The sequence below is a fragment of the Triturus cristatus genome, chromosome 9, assembly GCF_964204655.1.
Source record: "Triturus cristatus chromosome 9, aTriCri1.1, whole genome shotgun sequence".
NCBI lineage: Eukaryota > Metazoa > Chordata > Amphibia > Caudata > Salamandridae > Triturus > Triturus cristatus.
The window spans coordinates 352,968,763-352,987,771 of NC_140592.1; the positions used below are offsets into that span (position 1 = coordinate 352,968,763).

Sequence of the window (19,009 nt, forward strand, 5' to 3'; positions counted from 1 at the left end):
ACATGCTAGAGCAGACGGGCTCACCTCTACGCTAACCCCAGCCTTCCAGTGGCCTCATATGGGTGATACTCTCCTATTTGTGCCCAGATCTTGGCTCATCCATCGCTGTGATACTCCAAAAACATTTCAAAATGGAGGAGCAGCCCAATGTATGCCTGTGGAACCTATGGGCAAACATGATGAACTCTAGAAAGAGTGTTTCTCTAGAGATGACCACCAGCTCTTTAAACAACACATTGGTCCTTTTCTCTCCACTCATATGAGATTCTCAATCCTCAATCCTCAACTCACTAATCACTCTTACATGATACACAATGGCCGCATACGGATTGAAAAAATCCCCATCAAGTTGCACAATGAGTGACCTCAGGAAATTCATTAGTTCCAGCCACATATCGAGATCTTGGGGAATAAAGCACAAAGCCCTATTTGCCTGATGTACAAAGAAGCACAAAACACTCTCTTCTTGCAGTTCTGTGAATTAGAAAATGGAAATGAATGTGTGTGTGTGGGTAACTGTGGTATGTAACCTCGTATCATTCCTTATGTGGCTGGTCACAGTGGATACACTGGTACCATGTATAGTGTTGTTAAAATAATGGTCATTTGGTTATAAACCTACAGTAGAGACTGGAAACAGCAATTATGACGAAATTTGAACTATGAGTGCCTCTGCAACGTGGTCGGAACAACGAATGCATCTTAACCACGCATTCCTTTAACATGCATGTTGTTACAGCAACATGCCTTAGGTAAAGCGGCGTTGTACTTTAAAGTCCAGCGCTTACCCTAATGTTGCGCAGACTGAAGTTGTAATAGTACTTTGTACTGTTCCAAAGTCCAGCGCTTTCCCTGAGGCAAGTTGTTGTAAACACTTTCTTGATAACGGCATACGTGGTTGTGTCATACAACCTTCAATCAGTTAATCTTTGTAGAGTGAAGAATCACATTCAAAAATGTATTTGGCCCAGTCTATGGGCATTTGCTTGTTTCTGTGCTGTTTTGTGCATGTATACCTATATTTGCGCTTAATAGAGCAGCTTTGGAGGCTTCTAGGCACTGTTCTATGGTATAATTATCACTAAAAAGAATGAAAAGCTGGCTTGGACTTGACAGTATTACAACTCTTGACTTGCAAGTTAAACTAATGGCAGAACCAGACATTTGATTCCCTATTCCACACCGAAGGCATATTGTTAATTAGGTAAAAGTAACTGTTTAAAAAACAAAGTGAAGAGACACCAGTTTTCCTTTGGGTATTTGCATGCTTTGGTGTAGTGGTCTGGCCCCACATGTTCAGGTGACATAGTAGACATAGCCGAGATGATTTTATGTAGTTTATTAAGTCCATAAGTAGAAGTTACAGCAAGCCCCACCAGGAGCAGCCTACTAGCTGCTCAGCCCATCTTCCAACTGACAACACTCACACACCAGGCTCCCAAACATTCCACTCATGTCAATCACACCAGCATTCTACACGGAACACTCACACTGGCTGAGAAGCTAGGGACAAGGTGAAAGGGAACATTACAGCATAATATGAGAATACTACATATTCTCTCCCTTGAAAAATAAATAGAACAACATTAAAATGAACACAACTATACACAGCAATGTACAAAATATGTAAATAGTCCATAAATCCTGGGATGAATGGTAAAACCATATCACAATAAGGAGAACAGACAAGCAAAGGAGGAAAGAAGGATGAAAGAATAGAAACACATACTAACACCATCCTCCTGCTTTAATAGAGAACAAAAAGTGAAAAAGTAAGTAGTGTAAAAAAAGCTCACAATCACCAAGTGAGCAAGACACACGTGAAAGGAGTTAAAGGAAAAACGTACCCCAGGACTCGACACAATGGATGGACAGCACCCAAAGAAGTACTCCTCAACTAAGAAACTGAGGCAAAAAAACCAACCCCCTCATGTAAGGGACATGCTAAGATGGGACTAACCCATAAGCTAAACAGCGTAAAGACAAATGTTGCATGGGACTGGCACCCAAGAAAACAACGCAGATCCAGCACAGTGTGACACTCGCACACAATACGTCAACGTGAAGCACAGGGTGACTTACACACAACAGGTCGATGCAAAAGCACAGGGTGAAGCGCAGGGCGATGTAAACGCAACAAGTCAAAGTGAGGTGCGGCTTACAAGCTGGACACAAAACAAGGTGGAGGGACTGACACCCAAAACACACCAAAAAAGCAAAGAAGTGTCCAACACACATAAACGGGGAAAACAACTCATAACCCAAAAGCAAGAGGGTTAACAGTAAAACTGTGAAGACTAGTGACATGGATATGGGGCTGACACCACTTCCAAAAGTAGCAAAGGTAAACACCCCTTAAACAGTGACGATAACGTGGAAGAGAGACATGGGACTAAGATCCACTCCCATTCCATACGACATCTGAAAAGAGAAAATGGGGTGGAGGCAAGATGGCGTCATTGTGATCTGAGTATGAGCCGGCACAGGCTGACCTGAGAGCTCTTCAATTTTTGATGGTGTATCGGCTTTGAAAATATGGACACGCTCATGTACTCCTTCACGGACTTTTGCGAAAAACCTCTAGTGACTTTGGTGAGTCTAAGCTGACTAAGCATTTAACGAGGATAAGCTACGTTACCTGCTAGATAGCGGATATCGGATATCTACAGCTTCGGATATCTACAGCGTCTGCAGTCTACAGTCTACAGTCTATAGCGTTCTCTGTGATTGCTACTATTGCTGCCATTACAGCGGTTACCGGGAGATACAGGGAGATACACAGCGGTGGAAGAACCCGCTCAATCAATCAATCATCAACATAAGGTAAACCGAGCATCAATCATCGAGCATCGAGACCATTAAAGACATACGATAAAGTACAACATCTCTCAATGTCGACAGAGCTGTGCTTATGGTTGCGGTAGAAAAAAAAAAGAGGAAAAAGAAAACCCGGAGTCTAACCTGTCTGCATGTCTGCCTGATCTGACGGATCTATTCGTGGCAGGGGTAGTGGCGGCGGCAGGGGCCGGCTCCGGCGGTTGTACCTGCCTTGTTGCACCTGGCCTTCGGTAATCCTACGGTCTCCTGCGCCTCGCTGCCTACGCAGCGTTAGTGAGCATTCGAAAGGACTGGCGGCTGACGCTGGTTGATGCGGCGTCTCGGCTTTAGTTTTTCCTGCCTCCTAGGGCATACGCGGCTCGCTGGGACAGTGCTGCTGGACGAGAGGAGGTGGCAGAAACTCAGGCTACCACGTAATCCGCTCGGAGGTGAGTGCACGAATAAAAGTGAAAGAGGGGTAACACTTAGGGCGGAAATCACTTACTCATATACCAAATTACCTAGAAAGATGGAGCAGGGCCGGGAGCAAAAGGAGCAAAGGACCGACCCAGAGCAGAAAAACGATACCAATATGGAAGGGGATCTGCTGGGGTGTCAAGATGCCCCTATTCACCCTACTCACCCTACTCACCCGACTCAGCCTACTCAGTTTACTCAGCTTACTCAGGAGACTTACAGTGGTCATACCGGCCCAGAAACAAGAGGGTTGAGGGTCAAGTTGGGGAGAGAAAGGGAGAAAGACACTGAAATGGAGAAGGAGAAAGCCAAAACCAAAGTCCCAACAAAATTGAAAAGTAAAGAGAAAGATAAGGATAAGGATAAGGATAAGGATAAGGATAAAGACAAGAACAAGGACATGGTTAAGGTCGGCGACGTTCTTGAAACTAGAGATACGACTGATTTGCTTGAGAAAAAAGCGAAGCGGCTGCAAACAATTAAAAATCTTAAAATTGCTGCAAGAAGTAGCGGACAATCAGATATTGCTCAACCCCGAATATCAAACATCTTTAATACTGTTGCCAAAATATCTTCTGGCCCTGTAGAGGGGTACAGCCAACCTAGTCCCAATTTGAAACCTAGTAACACAAAGCTAGGGGCAGAGGGTACTAACCCCCTAACTAGTGTGTGCACAGAGAGTCTGCCTGGTGTGAGAGAAGCACTGAGTATTGCACAAATGGCACTAAATGAAGCACATGAAGCACATGAATCGAACGGAACAAATGAACTTGATGAACTTGATGAACCGTATAAGATCATACCTGTACATACTGGGGCGCAAGAAATAGAAAAACCAATAGCCATGGCCATCGCAACGCTTAAAAAACCGAGTACTGGCATAAGTCTCCGTTCTGACTGCTCTGACTGTCCCCTTATCAAGACCACTCAAGGCTTGGAATATACCAACTTGCCTCAAAACCTCGTTCGGGATCAAGAGCAGAATAAACTTCACCCTGTGTTACAAGAACCCGATCCTGATTCAAGTTCGGGTTCTGAAATCTACGAAACTGGTGCCTCAATTTCAACCTCAAGCGAGCAACAGAAATTGGAACAGACAAGTTCCGAATCTATTATGTCAGACCTGGAATTACCAGAACTCGATGCAAAGAAACAGAATACCTCCTTCAGAGGCAGCTCCACAAAGAAGAAACAGGAAAGGAAAAGGGACAGACAAAAGAGACAAAAGAGACAAACTAAACTAATGCTTGAAGATACCACAGATCAAGGGAGCAATTCTGAACAAATAAACCACAAAGCAAGGAATATCTTTCCACAAGAGCTCGATACAAACCTAAGCCCCATGGGGAAGGCTCTGCGAAAACCCAAGACATCTATAAATATGCAAACAGAGAAAAGTGACGATAAACGAGATCAATCAGAACTTTCCCTCTGCGAGATCATGAAATCAATCAAGAACTTTCATGAAGATGTCAAACATGATAATAAGAAAAACCATGTAGCATCCAGAAACTTCAAGGCGCAATACAAAAAGTTGGACAAACCTGTCTAGAGATTTCGGACAGAATGGCTTCGGTGGAGACACGCACGGAAAATCTGGAAAAAGATGTCTGCAATCTACAAACACTTGGGAAAGAACAGGATGGTATAATTAAAGACCTAATGGTGAAGGTTGAAGATCAAGAAAACAGAGCCAGACGAAATAATTTACGTTTTCTCGGGATTCCGGAGAACTCTGAGGGACATGATCCAAGGGGTTTTATAATCACACTATTAAAAGAATCGTTTCCGGAGCTACAAATGTGGGATTTTAACATGGAAATTCATTGGGCCCATCGCTTTCCCTTGATACCTTCCAAGCGAACGCAGCCTTCAACACAATATCCTCGAGCGTTTCTTGTTAACTTTGGCAATTTTTTGTTACGTGAAGCTATTTTTGATCTTGCACGCCCGACAAAAAAAAGAGAATTTAAAGACTTTGTGTTCTTTTGTAGACCAAATTTTGCCCATGCTACTGTTGAAAGAAGGTGGAGGATGAGACAATTATTTACACCGTTTGAACGCATTGGCGCTTCTGTTTATTTACAGAATCCTGCACGGTTAAAGATAACCTTTAATGGCAATACAAGAAGCTTTACCAGTGAGATTCAAGCTGAAGCTTACCTAAGAGAAATTACAATCCCAGACAAAAACAAATCCAAAAAACAACCGTAATCTTTTAAAAACTATCTAATCTACATTTATTTAGATATAATGGGATTGTTAATACATGCTAGACATAAATGACAAAGAGGGAGGGGAGTACATAAATATTCACAGGGATATCAAGGGGGGAAAAAACGGGGAAAAAAAAAAAGAGGCAAAGAAAAAAAGGGAAACAAAGATATATGTCAGGTCAGCCGCCGTCTGTTGCCCTCTGATCGCAATGATGCCCACAATCTGGTTCAATCTGAACCAGGTAGCCTCCCTTAGGGGAATTGGGGGGTGGGAATGGGGGGTGGGGAAGGGGACACAGGTTTTTTTTTCCACATTTACACACTTAATCCTAATCTGTTTTAAAGGGTTTGGGGGAGCAGCGAGATGGGGAGGGTTTACAGGCGTAATGATTTGGCTAGGTAATTGGTAACCGTAAGGCTTTAAAATGAGTAAAATTAAAATTCTAACCATTAACATATGTGGCCTAAATAATCCAAATAAAAGACAGAGAACTGCTGTAGGTCTCAACTCAATAGGGGCAGACATCGTCTGTCTCCAGGAAACTCATGTTGAAATGTCCCAAATTGCAGTCTTAAAAACTCTTGGATATAAAGTGATTACGGCCACAACTCAGAGCACCAAAACACGGGGAGTTGCAATTTTAGCTCGCAGTGGGGGTCTTCAATTTGGCAAATCAATTGCAGATAAATCTGGTCGATGGGCAATTACCGAATGCAATTACGGTGTGGGGAAAAGACTAACTATCTGCTCAGTATATGGCTGTGTTGATGATGACCCAGGTCCCTTAGAATTTCTATCTAATGAACTGGCCCATTGGCCACTACCATTGATTATATGTGGCGATTTTAACTTAAATCTTCCTTCAAATTGGGCACTGGGGCACAATAAATTTAAGTATTTAGGTCGAAAACCGAAAGTTTTCAGAGCCCTCGAAGAATTATGTAAAACACATGGATTATCTGATTGCTGGCAATTGATGTACCCAAACAACCCAGGATACACTTTTTTTTCTAACCCACATCTCAAGTTTGCAAGGCTGGATTATATATTTGCATCCCACAATATAGCCATACATAGCTCCATAGATCGACTACCTAAGATATTGTCCGATCATAACCCTCTAACCATATGTCTCGATACTGGTAAAATAGAATCAAAACACAATAGATGGACTTTCGAAAGGGCTCTTCTGTTGAATGAAGAATATTGTAAGGTTATAGAGAATTGGATCCCCGAATTTTTAGAAAATAATCTTGGTAGTGCATCGCTGGAAATTGTTTGGGATACCCTTAAGGCGGGAATCAGAGGAGAAACCCTGAGATTTTCTATTAGAAACAATCAAGAGGAAAAATTAAAATTAAAAAACTTACAAAACGAACTAGCTAAAAAAGAGGAAGAGCTTATTATGGCAATTCGGGATAATATTAACATTGAAGAGGCAATCAGAGATGTTGCCATTACAAAAAACCTAATTGTAGAAGTGTTCTCCAATAAAGCAATCAGTAAAGCTACCCAGAATAAACATAAAATGTATGAGTTTGGGGAAAATATTGGCCATCATCTCGCAATTCGGGCCAGACAGGAATATACGGATAGTATTATTAAAGAAATTAATGATCCTATTAAAGGCCTCACCCAAGATTCCAAAGAAATTCGAGATTATTTTAAAAGATATTATTCGGATCTTTACACCGAAACTTATAAAAATCAATCTCAAATTGATGACTACTTGGATACTGTTATATGGACTCAACTTTCCCAAACCGACAGAGATAGCTTGGCTGAGGCTCCGCAATGGATTGAAATATTGCTATCCATTAACAGTCTTCCCCCGGGTAAAGCAAGTGGGCTTGATGGAATTCCCTCTGAATTTTATGCCAGATTCAGTAAACAGCTAAAAAAGATACTTATAATGTTGACGACCTAGGTCTTTAATGGTGGACAGCCACCAGGATCCTGGGCACTAGCAAAAATAATCGTATTTCCAAAGAAAAATAAAGATCCAACTGAGGTAGGGGCTTATCGTCCAATCACCCTAATTAACAACGATTACAAAATCTACTCTAAAATACTTGCTAGTCGGATTGCCCCACTAATACATAAAATTATATCGGTTCGGCAACATGGATTTGTTCCTGGCAGATCTACCATCGATCACATACAGAGAGTCATCACACTCTTTGACATGACCGAGGTGGCAGGAGACCCTATGGCACTGATATTACTAGATGCCGAAAAATCGTTTGATAGGGTCTCCTGGCAATACCTATGGACAGCCATGTCAAAGAGTGGAATTGGGGAAAGTTTCATCAAAGCAACCCGTATGATGTACCTTAACCCAGAAGCAGCAGTGGTGATAAATGGGGATATATCCGAAAATTTTAAAGTGACGAGAGGTACGAGGCAGGGTTGTCCCTGCTCCCCACTGCTTTTCGCCATTTACATAGATCCTTTTATTCGGAGATTAGAATTAAATTTAGCAATAACACCAGTGAGGACCCCTCATGGAGACACCAAAACATTAGCCTATGCTGATGACATCGCTTTAACCATAACCAACCCTAGAGACGCTATAAATTTAATTGAAATAGAGGCTAACCACTTTGGTGAAGTTTCAGGTTATAAATTAAACCAAAACAAAACCCAAATAGTTATTAATAATTAAATTAATTGTGTTGATGACAGGATTGTTGAAAATGCGACTTACCTTGGGGTAAATATCACTGCTAATCTCAATAACTTAGTCCGCTTAAACATGAACCCACTTTTGAAACAAACAAGCTTATCACTGAGGAGACTACATAATTTACATTTAACAATTTTTGGAAGGACCAACTTAATAAAAATGATATTTTTTCCTAAATTCCTATACTTTTTTAGAAGTATTTGTTTGATTTTTGATAAGCATATATTTATAGAACTGGATCATATCTTTTCTCGTTTCATCTGGGGGTACAGTAGACCGCGAAGAGCTATGAAATTCATTAACTTACCCAAAGATAGAGGTGGACTTGCCCTACCCAATTTTAAAGCATACTGGTGGGCTAGTACACTTAATTATAGTAGAATGCTTCTAATTCCAAATCTCACTTTAAATCCTGTAGGTAGAGTTCCAACCCCACAAGAACTTATTCTTGGGGTCGCAACGGGAGATCATCTTTGGCGTTTGACTTATGACTGTCATTTTAAGAAGGTCCGATTTAAAACTCTTAAAGGAATTTATCATGTTTGGGGTAACGTACGCAAAATATTGGGGATTGGTAGATTTTCATATTATACGACTATCTATGATAATCAGAATCTCCCCGCAATTTTTTCAGATTCATGTATGAAACGCTGGGTTATGTCAGGAATCACCAAACTTGGCTAATTTTTCAATTTATCCGGGCTTAAAACATTTGAATCATTAAAGAATAATTTTTTACTAGAACATCGCGATTTTTTCAAGTATCTGCAAATAAGAGACTTTCTGTTGAAAAAAGGGGGTGGCAACATAGCTTTTCAGAGAATACAGTTAATAGACATGATTATAAAGAATAATACTATTAAAATTGGTGAAATTTACAATAATTTAATTGCTAATTTACCTGATGATCTTGATAAACACTTTCAGATATGGCAGGATAAATGAGAAATTTCTGAAAACTCCATTCAAACTGCATTTAACTTTTCGCAATCTATTTTATTATCAACTAAATTACAAGCACAATTTTACAAGACCTTTTTTCAGTTATATTACACCTCCAAAAAGATCTCCAAATGGAGCAAGGGCAAAGGGACGAAATGTCTAAGATGTGCACTTCCTGAAGTGGATTTAATACATATGTTTGCCACTTGTAAAGAACTTTACACCATTAGACGGGAAATCTCGATCTTTCTTTCTAAAATTCTTAAATAAGATATTGAAATAACAACTGCAGAAATAGTCCTGGGCGTGGAAGGGGATCCTCGATTAACTCAAATAAGGGGATTTATATTTGTTGCAATGTCAATATTGAGAATTTGTTCAGCGTCGGCTTGGTTAGACCCACAACCACCTTCATTTCAACAATGGCGGGCACGCTTACTTGCAACTTATAGCTTTGAAATAGCTATATATAGAGGCAAGGGTTTGAATAAGAAAAAGAAAGGTCTAGCTATTTGGGATCCACTTAGAGTTTGGAAAGAAGGTATTGAAGAATCAAGATTAAATGAAGCTATGATATAATTTTTCTTTTTTCTTCTGTAAAATGTATATTTATACAAATAAATTGTAACGCCTGTAAGCTGATGGGTGGTGGGGGGGGATTGGTGAGGTTATGTAAAATAAGTCAAATGATTTAATAAAGCATTGTTTAAAGAAAAATTTAAAAAAATGAAAAGAGAAAATGGGTAAATAAGAGACATAGGACTAGGACCCACTCCCATCCCTTAGGCAGGGATACAACATCAGTTAAAAAAAAACATGCGTAAAGAAGAGACATGGGACTATGACCCACTCCCATCCCTTAGGCAGGGATACAACATCTGAAAAGAGAACATGCATTAATAATGAGAATACAGCCGTGAATAGACTACACATGAGCATATAACATGTCATACGAAATAGAGAACTCTCCTATTTTTATGTTGAATGACCGCAAACAGAGACAAAACTAAAAATAAGCACTGTAAGCTTAAAATGTCACTGGTGTGCCTGTCACCGCAAAGATAAGGGACAGGCGTTCCATGAACACAAACAGTCCTATGCAAAGACGAAGCCAGTCCAGAAAACTTGCATCCAAAATAAAGTTCTTTGCATCCAAAATATAATTCTTTGCATCAGATACGATGCACACAGAAAACCGGAGAACATTGGGACTAGAAAGAAAATAAGTTGTAGTCAGCAGATACAATTGTCAATGACAATTTTTTTAAAAATGTGGTGTCTAAAAGAAGAACCCACATCGAAAACGTTGCAACTGTAGATGCACTTACTTGAGACAGAACAGCGAAATCCTTTTGGAGGGCAAAGCGACCAACTCGCCCATGCGCTGCATTACTTCCACTAGAAAAGGCCATTCCAAAGAATCAAACGCTTTCTCAGCGTCAAGCAATACCGCTGCTGCAGGAACCTCCGGTTGGATTCTGTGCAATACAGCAAACAGTGTTCGGAGGTTCAAGGATGTAGAACGTTTGGGTACGAAGCCCGACTGCCTTGGGGAGACAAACTCCACCAGCTGTGAAAGCTTGTTAGCGAGCTCTATCACCAGTATTTTGTAGTCCCAATTCAGTAGGGATAGCGGTCGGTAGGAACCGCACTGTTTAGGGTCTTTCCCAGGCTTTGGAAGCAGAATAATCACCGCTTTGCGCATCGTGGGGGGAATGCTTTGATTTTCCAAGGCCTCAGCGTACACCTCGATCAACTGGGGGGCCAGAATATCCCTGAATTCCTTATAGAAGTCCCCAATGAAACCATCCAATACCGGGGCAGTGGAGCCCCGCATGGAGTCTATGGCAAGGAGAACATCCACCACGGAGATTGGCGCTGCCATGAAGTCAAGCATGTGCTTCTCTAAAAAAAACTGTGCAATTTCGTCTAGATATGCAGTCTGTGCCGTGCCGTCAGGGTTAGCTCTGGACGTGTATAGTATGGTGTAATAATTTAGGAATTCATCTCGAATAGTCACCGTGGAACTGAGGGTAGTGACGTTGGTGGAGTGTAGTTCCGTGATATAGTTCTTGCTGTAAGGCGGTCTCAGCATTTGTGCCAGGACTCTGCCAGGCCGCTCCCCCTCCCCATATCGTCTAGCTGTGTGGTATTTCTCCATGTATAAAATCTTGCGACCCGCTGTGTCCCTGTATTCAGACAACAGGGTCAGTCTCGTAGCCCGAGCTGCTGTGTCCGGTAGTGTTGCAAGTTGGGAGTCTATCACCGCTATTTCCTGCTCAATGCAGGACATCGTACGTCTGAGATCTCGAAGCACCCCCGCCTGCTTGGAAATGCATACCCCCCTTATCATGGCCTTGAAACCTTCCCACAGAACCACCATGGTGTCTACTGAACCGATATTAAGTTCAAAATAGTCCTCTATCCCTTTTCTGACCTCGGCCTTGAACAGATTGTCTTGAAGGGCTCTGCCCGGGAAGCGCCACTGTCTCTCATATCCCTCTGGGCGTGGGAGGCTTAAGTGTAACACTATCGAAGAGTGGTCGGAGTACGTGCAAGGAAGCATGGTATTAGAGGCGAACCAGTCCGCGGCTGCAGGAGAGATCAGCCAGTAGTCTATTCTTGACCAGGTGCCGTGTGGGCTAGAGTAATGGGTATAGACAGTAAGGGCAGGGTTGCGCCGCTGCCAAATGTCAGTTAAAGTGTGTTGTTCACAGAGGTCCCTCAAGGCTTGCCGCGCATGTGGCTTGGCATCCGACGCCCTGGAGGTGCTGTTTAGGATGGGGTGAATCAGTAAGTTGAGGTCACCTCCCAGGAGTAATGCATGGGGACTTAGTTTTGTAATCCGTACGTTCAGGTCATGGAAAAAATCGGGGCATCTACATTTGGTGCACACACATTGACCAAGGTGATCGTGTGTCCATACAGGGTGCCCGTGACCATAACGTACCTGCCCTCAGGGTCACGGATCGCGTCTGCGAGTGTGAAAGGAACCCTCCTGTGGATCCATATGGCTGTGCCCCTGGCATAGTTGCTATAATTGGCAAAAAATCTATGCGGGCCCCAGCTAGTGCCAAAAGTTGCTGAATCAGGAACGGGGAGGTGTGTCTCCTGTAAGTATGCTATGTCAACCTTATGCTGCATGAGATAGTGGATCACCTGCCGCTGTTTACGAGTATTATTGAGCCCCCTAACATTCCAGGACACAAAAGTGACGGCCGAGGGCCCCTGAATGTTACCTAACCGTGACATTTGGCCAGTGTATGAGCTCTAGTCTGTCAGGACGTGTGCGCAGCGTCAATATGGCAAGCAATGGTCCAATAAAGTGTGCAATATAACCACAACAAAGTGTACTTGTACCCCCTTCCCCCCACCACCCACCCAGCCCCCCTCCATCCCGAAGGTGGCCTACCCTTCCAACATTCGCCTGCCCATTGGTCATAGGACCGTAAGGCTAACAACCGAGGACCAGAAAGTGGACCCCTTGAATGTACTGAGTCAAACACAAAGGATACACCCAGAGGGGGTGGCAGCTCTCAAGTTAAACCAACAAAGTGAAATAACTGAATGTAATGTTAAACAGTGCGAAATCCCCATCGCAAATAATAAAGCAAGTAAATGCAATCAAACCATCATCCAGTTCCAGAGTTCGAAAAAAGTTCAGCGCTAGCATCTGATCCGCTGTGTGGAGGTGAGGCCTGCACGCCTTCCGTCGACTTCTGTGTGTTTCGCGCCCTGTATGTGCGACAAAATTCCTGGGAGTCTGTGGGGGTATCGAATATTTTGGACCTGCCGTCAAAGTCTACCTTCAGCCTCGCTGGATATAGCATTCTATATTTCAGCCCAAGGTTGCGCAGCCTGGCCTTTGCTCCCTGGAATTTCCGTCTCGCCTCCTGAACCATCGGGGTAAAGTCCGGATAAAGGACAGCTTTGATCCCTGCCATTCAATTACTCCGTGTTCCCTCACCATTCTTAGTGCTGTGTCGCGGTCACGGAAGTTCAGGAGCCTTGCAATGATAAGCCGCGGGGGAGGCCAGGATTCGGTCTTAGGCCAAGTGATCTGTGCGCGCGTTCAACAACAAAGCCGGGAGTGAATGCATCACTGCCAAACAGGTCGGTAAGGAGCTTCTCCACAAAAAGGTACATCCGGCCTGTAGGTGGTGTCTCAGGAACTCCCGTTATGCGAATGTTGTTGCGTCACACGCGTGCTTCCAAATCCTTGTTCTTAATGGCGACTTCCTTTAGCAGGCATTCCGTTCTTTCTAGGCGCTTCAACGATTGGGCGGTCACTTCTTCCAAGTCCGATACTCGAGCCTCCACCACATCCAGCCGTCGGTTGTGGGCCTGGAAAGTTGTGAATATGGCGTAGGCAAGTTGAGCTGGCCACGCATTTCGCGGACCACAGGGGGACTCCGGGCAGTGTGGTAGCAGTTGGGCGCAGTCCATAAAGGTCTAGGCCGTGGAAGAGCGCGGGAGGCCAGCAGGAATGGTCTCATCAATTAGAAGGCAGGCGAGTCACTTTTAAAGCTCCACTGTAGATTGTGGGCAGTGATGCGCTGTTTACTGTGATGGAGTAGCGCTGCCAGCTGAAGGGCCCGATCCTCAAGGCGGTGCGCCGCAGGTCCAGCGCTTCACATTCTGCTCTGTAGGCGCAGCACGTGTGGGCCCCAGTCTATCCTCTCCAGTGGTGTAGCGAGGGGAATCGCGCAGTCTCGCCCCTCTGCCCCACCCCACTGGCCCGCCCACTGCCCCAGACCGGTGCTCCAGCCCCGATAGTTCAGGCGCTGGGGCCCTGTCCCCGCCGCACCTGATTTACGCCCAATGTATCGAGGGGAGGAGGTGCCACCAAGCCGAGAGTGGGACACGGGAGTCGGCTACCGGCCGTCAGAGGGGATCCGACATGCGCCACCTACCTCCTCGCAGGTTCCGGTGACGCTGGGCCCAGCATCGGCCGCGGGGGACCACGCAATGCGGGCCCGCCCAGGCGCTCGAGGCGGTCGCGCCGACAGGCCTGGTCCCCGCAGCCGTTGGTGTCTCAATCTGTCCCGCTGGTGCTGGTGCGCTGATTTTAACTCCGGAGATGCAGCGCTGCCTCCATCATCAATGCCGCTTGGAATAGGGCAGAATGCACCGCCAGTATCGGAGGAATTTGCAGCTGGGCCGGTCTAAAAAGGAGAGCTTCTCTAGCAGGCGACCATCTTCGCCGCCGGCTTGTCCACGCCCCCGTAGGCAGCCTTTCTTAACATATTTAAAGATGTTGTAGATGCCGAAATCAAGGCACAGCACTCCTGGGTTGGGGCTGTCCGGTGAAGTGGACACTGGTGGGGCTGCGAGGCGTGCTTGACCGGTTTCTTTTTCTTGAGATACTTGATTTTTGTTCCAAATTCCTTACTTCTTAGGTCCAACAGCTTTAGCTTAACTCCTCTTAGTTGGCACATTGAAAGTAGATAAATCCCATCAAAATCGTCGCCAAAAATGTAGTGGGGCTGGCCCCACATGTTCAGGTGACATAGTAGACGTAGCCAAGATGATTTTAAGTAGTTTATTAAGTTCATAAGTAGAAGTTACAGCAAGCACCACCAGGAGCAGCCTACTAGCTTCTCAGCCCATCTTCCAGCTGACAACACTCACACACCAGGCACCTGAGCATTCCACTCATGTCAATAACGCCAACATTCTACACGGAACACTCACACTGGCTGAGCAGCTAGGGACAATGTGAAAGGGAACATTACAGCATAACATGAGAATACTACACTTGCCCAACTCTGTACCTTGACACATGGTCAAAACAATTAAAGGCAATGGCCTTGTACTTTCTGAATGACCTATAGCTACATTTATGAAATGGTTTCATTAATTGGAGTACCCTGAATACCAACAATAGTTTTAAAATGTGTGTTTCCTTCAACAAAAGCACAGCACTTGCTCTGCATCTCAATGAAAAAAGTTGCCTAATTATTAGCTATTATTTATATTAGGCCAGTATGTAGTGATTGTGAAAACTGACACGTAGGATTTGAAGAAAATACATTTATTTAAGAATTATGCCAGACGAAAACGAAGCAGCTTCCAGGTCCAGATGATCCAGCTCAATCTGACCGGTAAACCCGCTAACCGTTTTCAAATCATAAAGCATTTCTTGAATCCTAACAGTGAACACTCAAGTCGCATGCCTAAGAGCATGCAAAACACATTCAATAAAAAACATTCCAACATTCTTCCCGTTCCTCGTGAAGTCCAGGAAAGCTTTACGAGGAACGGAAACACAAGAAACACTACACATCCCCCTCCTTTCTAAAAAACAACGAAATACAAGTACATCTAATTACAAATATAATCCTTCAAAGCACGAGGAGGTTTGATAATCCTTTTTCTAAGAACGTTCTTACTGTGGACATTTTCCATGATGCCATCTGAACTTTGTTGAGGATCAACGATGATCTCTTTGGTCCTAAAGATGCCATCTGAACTTTGTTGAGGATCAACGATGATCTCCTTGGTCCTATGTGAACTCAGTTGGGAATCCGCTAGAACAAAATCATCATGAGCATTACTAACAGGTTGTTTACATAATGCAACTCTTTTGAGATTCCAGCATTTCCCATCGTCCAAAATGACAGCATTTTCTTTTTATTTGGACTATACGTCGTGGATCATAAAATTTGCTATGATCTTTTGAAATGAAACCTGTTTTTTTTTATTCTAACCCATTGACCAATGGACAAACCAAAATCATGAGTATTATGTTTTTTATCATACAATTTTTTGTATTCTTCATGTTTAGAGTACAAGTTTTCCATGACTTCTGCAAATGACCAACTAACATCTCCAAAACCTTTAATCCAACCAGGAAAATATTTCGATCTAGGCTTCCTTCCCCTCATGAGTTCAAAAGGAGAAAAATTCGTAGAGTCAGAAATAGAAACTCTATAAGGGTTTTGAATATTTGGATCTCCCAGGGAACATTGTTTTTAAAAGCTAATTGGATAGCTCCTTTCAAAACTCTATTATATCTTTCAATTAATCCATTTCCACTCAGATTGTATAAAGAAGTGGTTTTATGAGTAATACCACATTTAGACAAATACTGGGTCATATTTTCAGAAGTAAATTGTACTCCATTGTCATTGATGATCAAAGAAAGAGTCCCTTCACAGAGAAATACTTCATCAAAAAATGTTATTACAGTATTAGTATCAAACTCTTTATGATTTTAATTACAGTCCATTTTGAAAACATGTCCATCATGGAAATAATATATTTACCTGAACTGCCAACAGGACCCATAATGTCTACAGCAACATATTCCCAAGGATACTCGGGACACATGAAATCACTCATAGGTGGCCTTAAGGTTTTAAGTGATTTATCAGCCGAGGCACACACTCCACACACTCTCTAACAGCTCTTTCCACCTCGATGTCCTAACCAGGCCACCAAAATCTACTCTTGATGATGGATTTAGTTTTATAAATTCCAAGATGACCATCATGACACAAAGTTATGATCTTACTTCTGAGGCTAAAAGGTGCAACTAACTTATCTCCTCTAATAAGATTTCCATCAAGACAAGCCAATTCATTTCTGACTTCCCAAAAAGCTTTTTAACTCTTTAAACTCTATTTTATGTGGCCAACCAGAATTAACAAATTCCAAAATTTTCTTCAAATTGCCGTCTTTGTCAAAAGCCTCATCCCACTCCCACTCTGACCATTGAATAGATTCTATACCATGGTCCCATAACCAAGCGACCTGAACATCTTCCATGAGGTCATCCTGATTTTCAACTAACTGTGAAGAAAACCTAGAGAGAAAATCAGCGATTGCATTGTCTTTACCAGGAATATACACCACTTTGTAAATATAGTCTAAAAGTCTAATTGAAATTCTCGCTATTCTAGCAGTAACGTTAATCATACCAACATTGGATAATACTTTAACCAAAGGTTTATGGTCACATTTGATAATCACTTCCTTCCCCCACACAAAGGTTCTAAAATGCTCTAGAGACCAAGCACAGGCAACTGCTTCATGTTCAATAACTGCATATTTGCATTCAGCAGGAGACAAGGATCTTGATGCATAAGCTACAATGTACTCTTTCCCACTCTCATCCAATTGTGAAAAGACAGCACCAATGCCGGTGGCACTGGCATCAGTAGTTATGATATTTTTCCCACAGGGATCAAAACCTTGGTGAGCAGGAGCATGAGCAATAGCATTTTTTATGTCATCAAATTCTTGTTGGCAAGAACTGCACCACAAAAATTCTGCTTTGGCTTTAAGAAGTTGTCTGATTTGAATCGTTCTACTTGACAAATTTTTTATAAATTTGGAGAAAAACTCCACCATGCCAAGGAAGGATTTGACATCATCTTTACTTTTTGGGTTTGGAGCATCAGTTATAGAAGAAACTAACTTTGCCGTGGGTCGAATGCCCACTGCGCTAATTTCATGTCCCAAATAATTTACACTAGAGGCAGCAAATTTGCACTTAGAATACTCCACAGTTAATCCAAATTTGTTTAACAAAGAAAGTACATGGGCGAGTTTAGTTTCATGATCAAGATTGTCCTTCCCCATAACTAGAATATCATCTTGAAATATAAGGACATAATCCAAATGACCAAAGATGTTGTGCATAAGGCGCTGGAATACAGCAGCTGCTGAAGCCAGGCCAAATTGGCTACTTGCTCACTCAGGGATAATTCGGCTTTTTGGAGGGTGGTGAATCAGCCCCTTTTTCACACAGAGACCATGCCACATCTTCCCCAAACTATTCTGTGAAAAAACCTGGGTCACCCATTTCGAATCTATCGGGTAGAAAGCTCTCCTTCATCCCATTTCCTTCCCCCTAGAAGGGATGAGCATAATTATCATGAACCTTGATGGATCCTTGGCCCCCCATAATTACCCAACATCTAAATGTGGCAGCGCACTGTGATATTCCACCATCCTGGCAAAAATCGGTGATTGTCATGTTTTAAAAAAAAAGGGAACAGAGCCGATCCTGCTTGCTATAGGCCAATTTCCCTAGTGGACGTGTAAATAAAAATTGTTAGCTGTGTCCTGCTGAGTTGGCTGATGGTGTGGGCAGAGGAGCGTAATATATTGTCAGATATCCAATGTGGCTTTGTACAAGTCCGGGGGACTATTGAACAGCATTTCAACAGCCAAAAAAGGAACTATGCATCTGGCCTTCATGGACCTTAGCTCAGCCTTTGACACGGTCAACAGAACAAAGCCCCGGGCTGTGCTGGAATCCATGGGGTAGAAAATGCATGTGTCACTTTTCTGTAGGATTTGCACAGGAGCTCAAGGCCTCTGTAAGATTTGGCCCCAATGGGGAGTGCTCATTGCACTTCAAGCTGGAGAGGGGAGTTTGTCAGGACTGTATATAAGCACCCTTTCTATTTATCCCATATATTAATCAGTTAGAGACCTTTTTATTAGAACAGTGCAAGCATGTCCTTAATGTCGGTGACTGATTTGTACCAACCTTGTTAAAGGTGGATAAAGTAGCACACATGGCCAAAGGCCTTCAGCACTTGTTAGACCAATTCATCGAATTTGTGGATAGTTTGGGTCTGAAAAACAATTTTCTAAATCATGTACTATGGTTTTCGGAAAGCAGAAACCCAAAACTAAAAACTATTCAATTGACGGTCATCATATTGGTAGAGCCGACAAATTGTGTTACCAGGGCATTTTATTAGATACCAAATTGAACTGGCATTCCTTGATTAATAATTATTTAGAAAAAAAGGGCCCCCCTGCATAAAAATAGCTTGCGAAGAGCAGGGAGAGGGAAATATAACTTGAAAAAATATCTTAAGCAAGAACTATTACATTTGAGTTGCAGGCTCA

At 42.9% G+C, this 19,009-nt stretch overlaps 1 protein-coding gene across 2 annotated transcripts in view; it reads right to left on the reverse strand.

Moving 5' to 3' along the window:
• LOC146797915 (galactosylgalactosylxylosylprotein 3-beta-glucuronosyltransferase 1-like) overlaps positions 1-19,009 on the reverse strand; it is a 641,970-nt gene that overhangs the window by 107,591 nt on the left and 515,370 nt on the right. The window contains exon 6 of one of the 2 annotated variants that reach the window (XM_085627774.1): positions 15,532-15,669. The exons of the other annotated variant lie outside the window; for it this stretch is intronic. Within the exon in view, the coding sequence (XP_085483900.1) occupies positions 15,532-15,669 (138 nt within the window). The remainder of the gene's footprint in view (positions 1-15,531; positions 15,670-19,009) is intronic. 2 annotated transcript variants of the gene reach the window in all.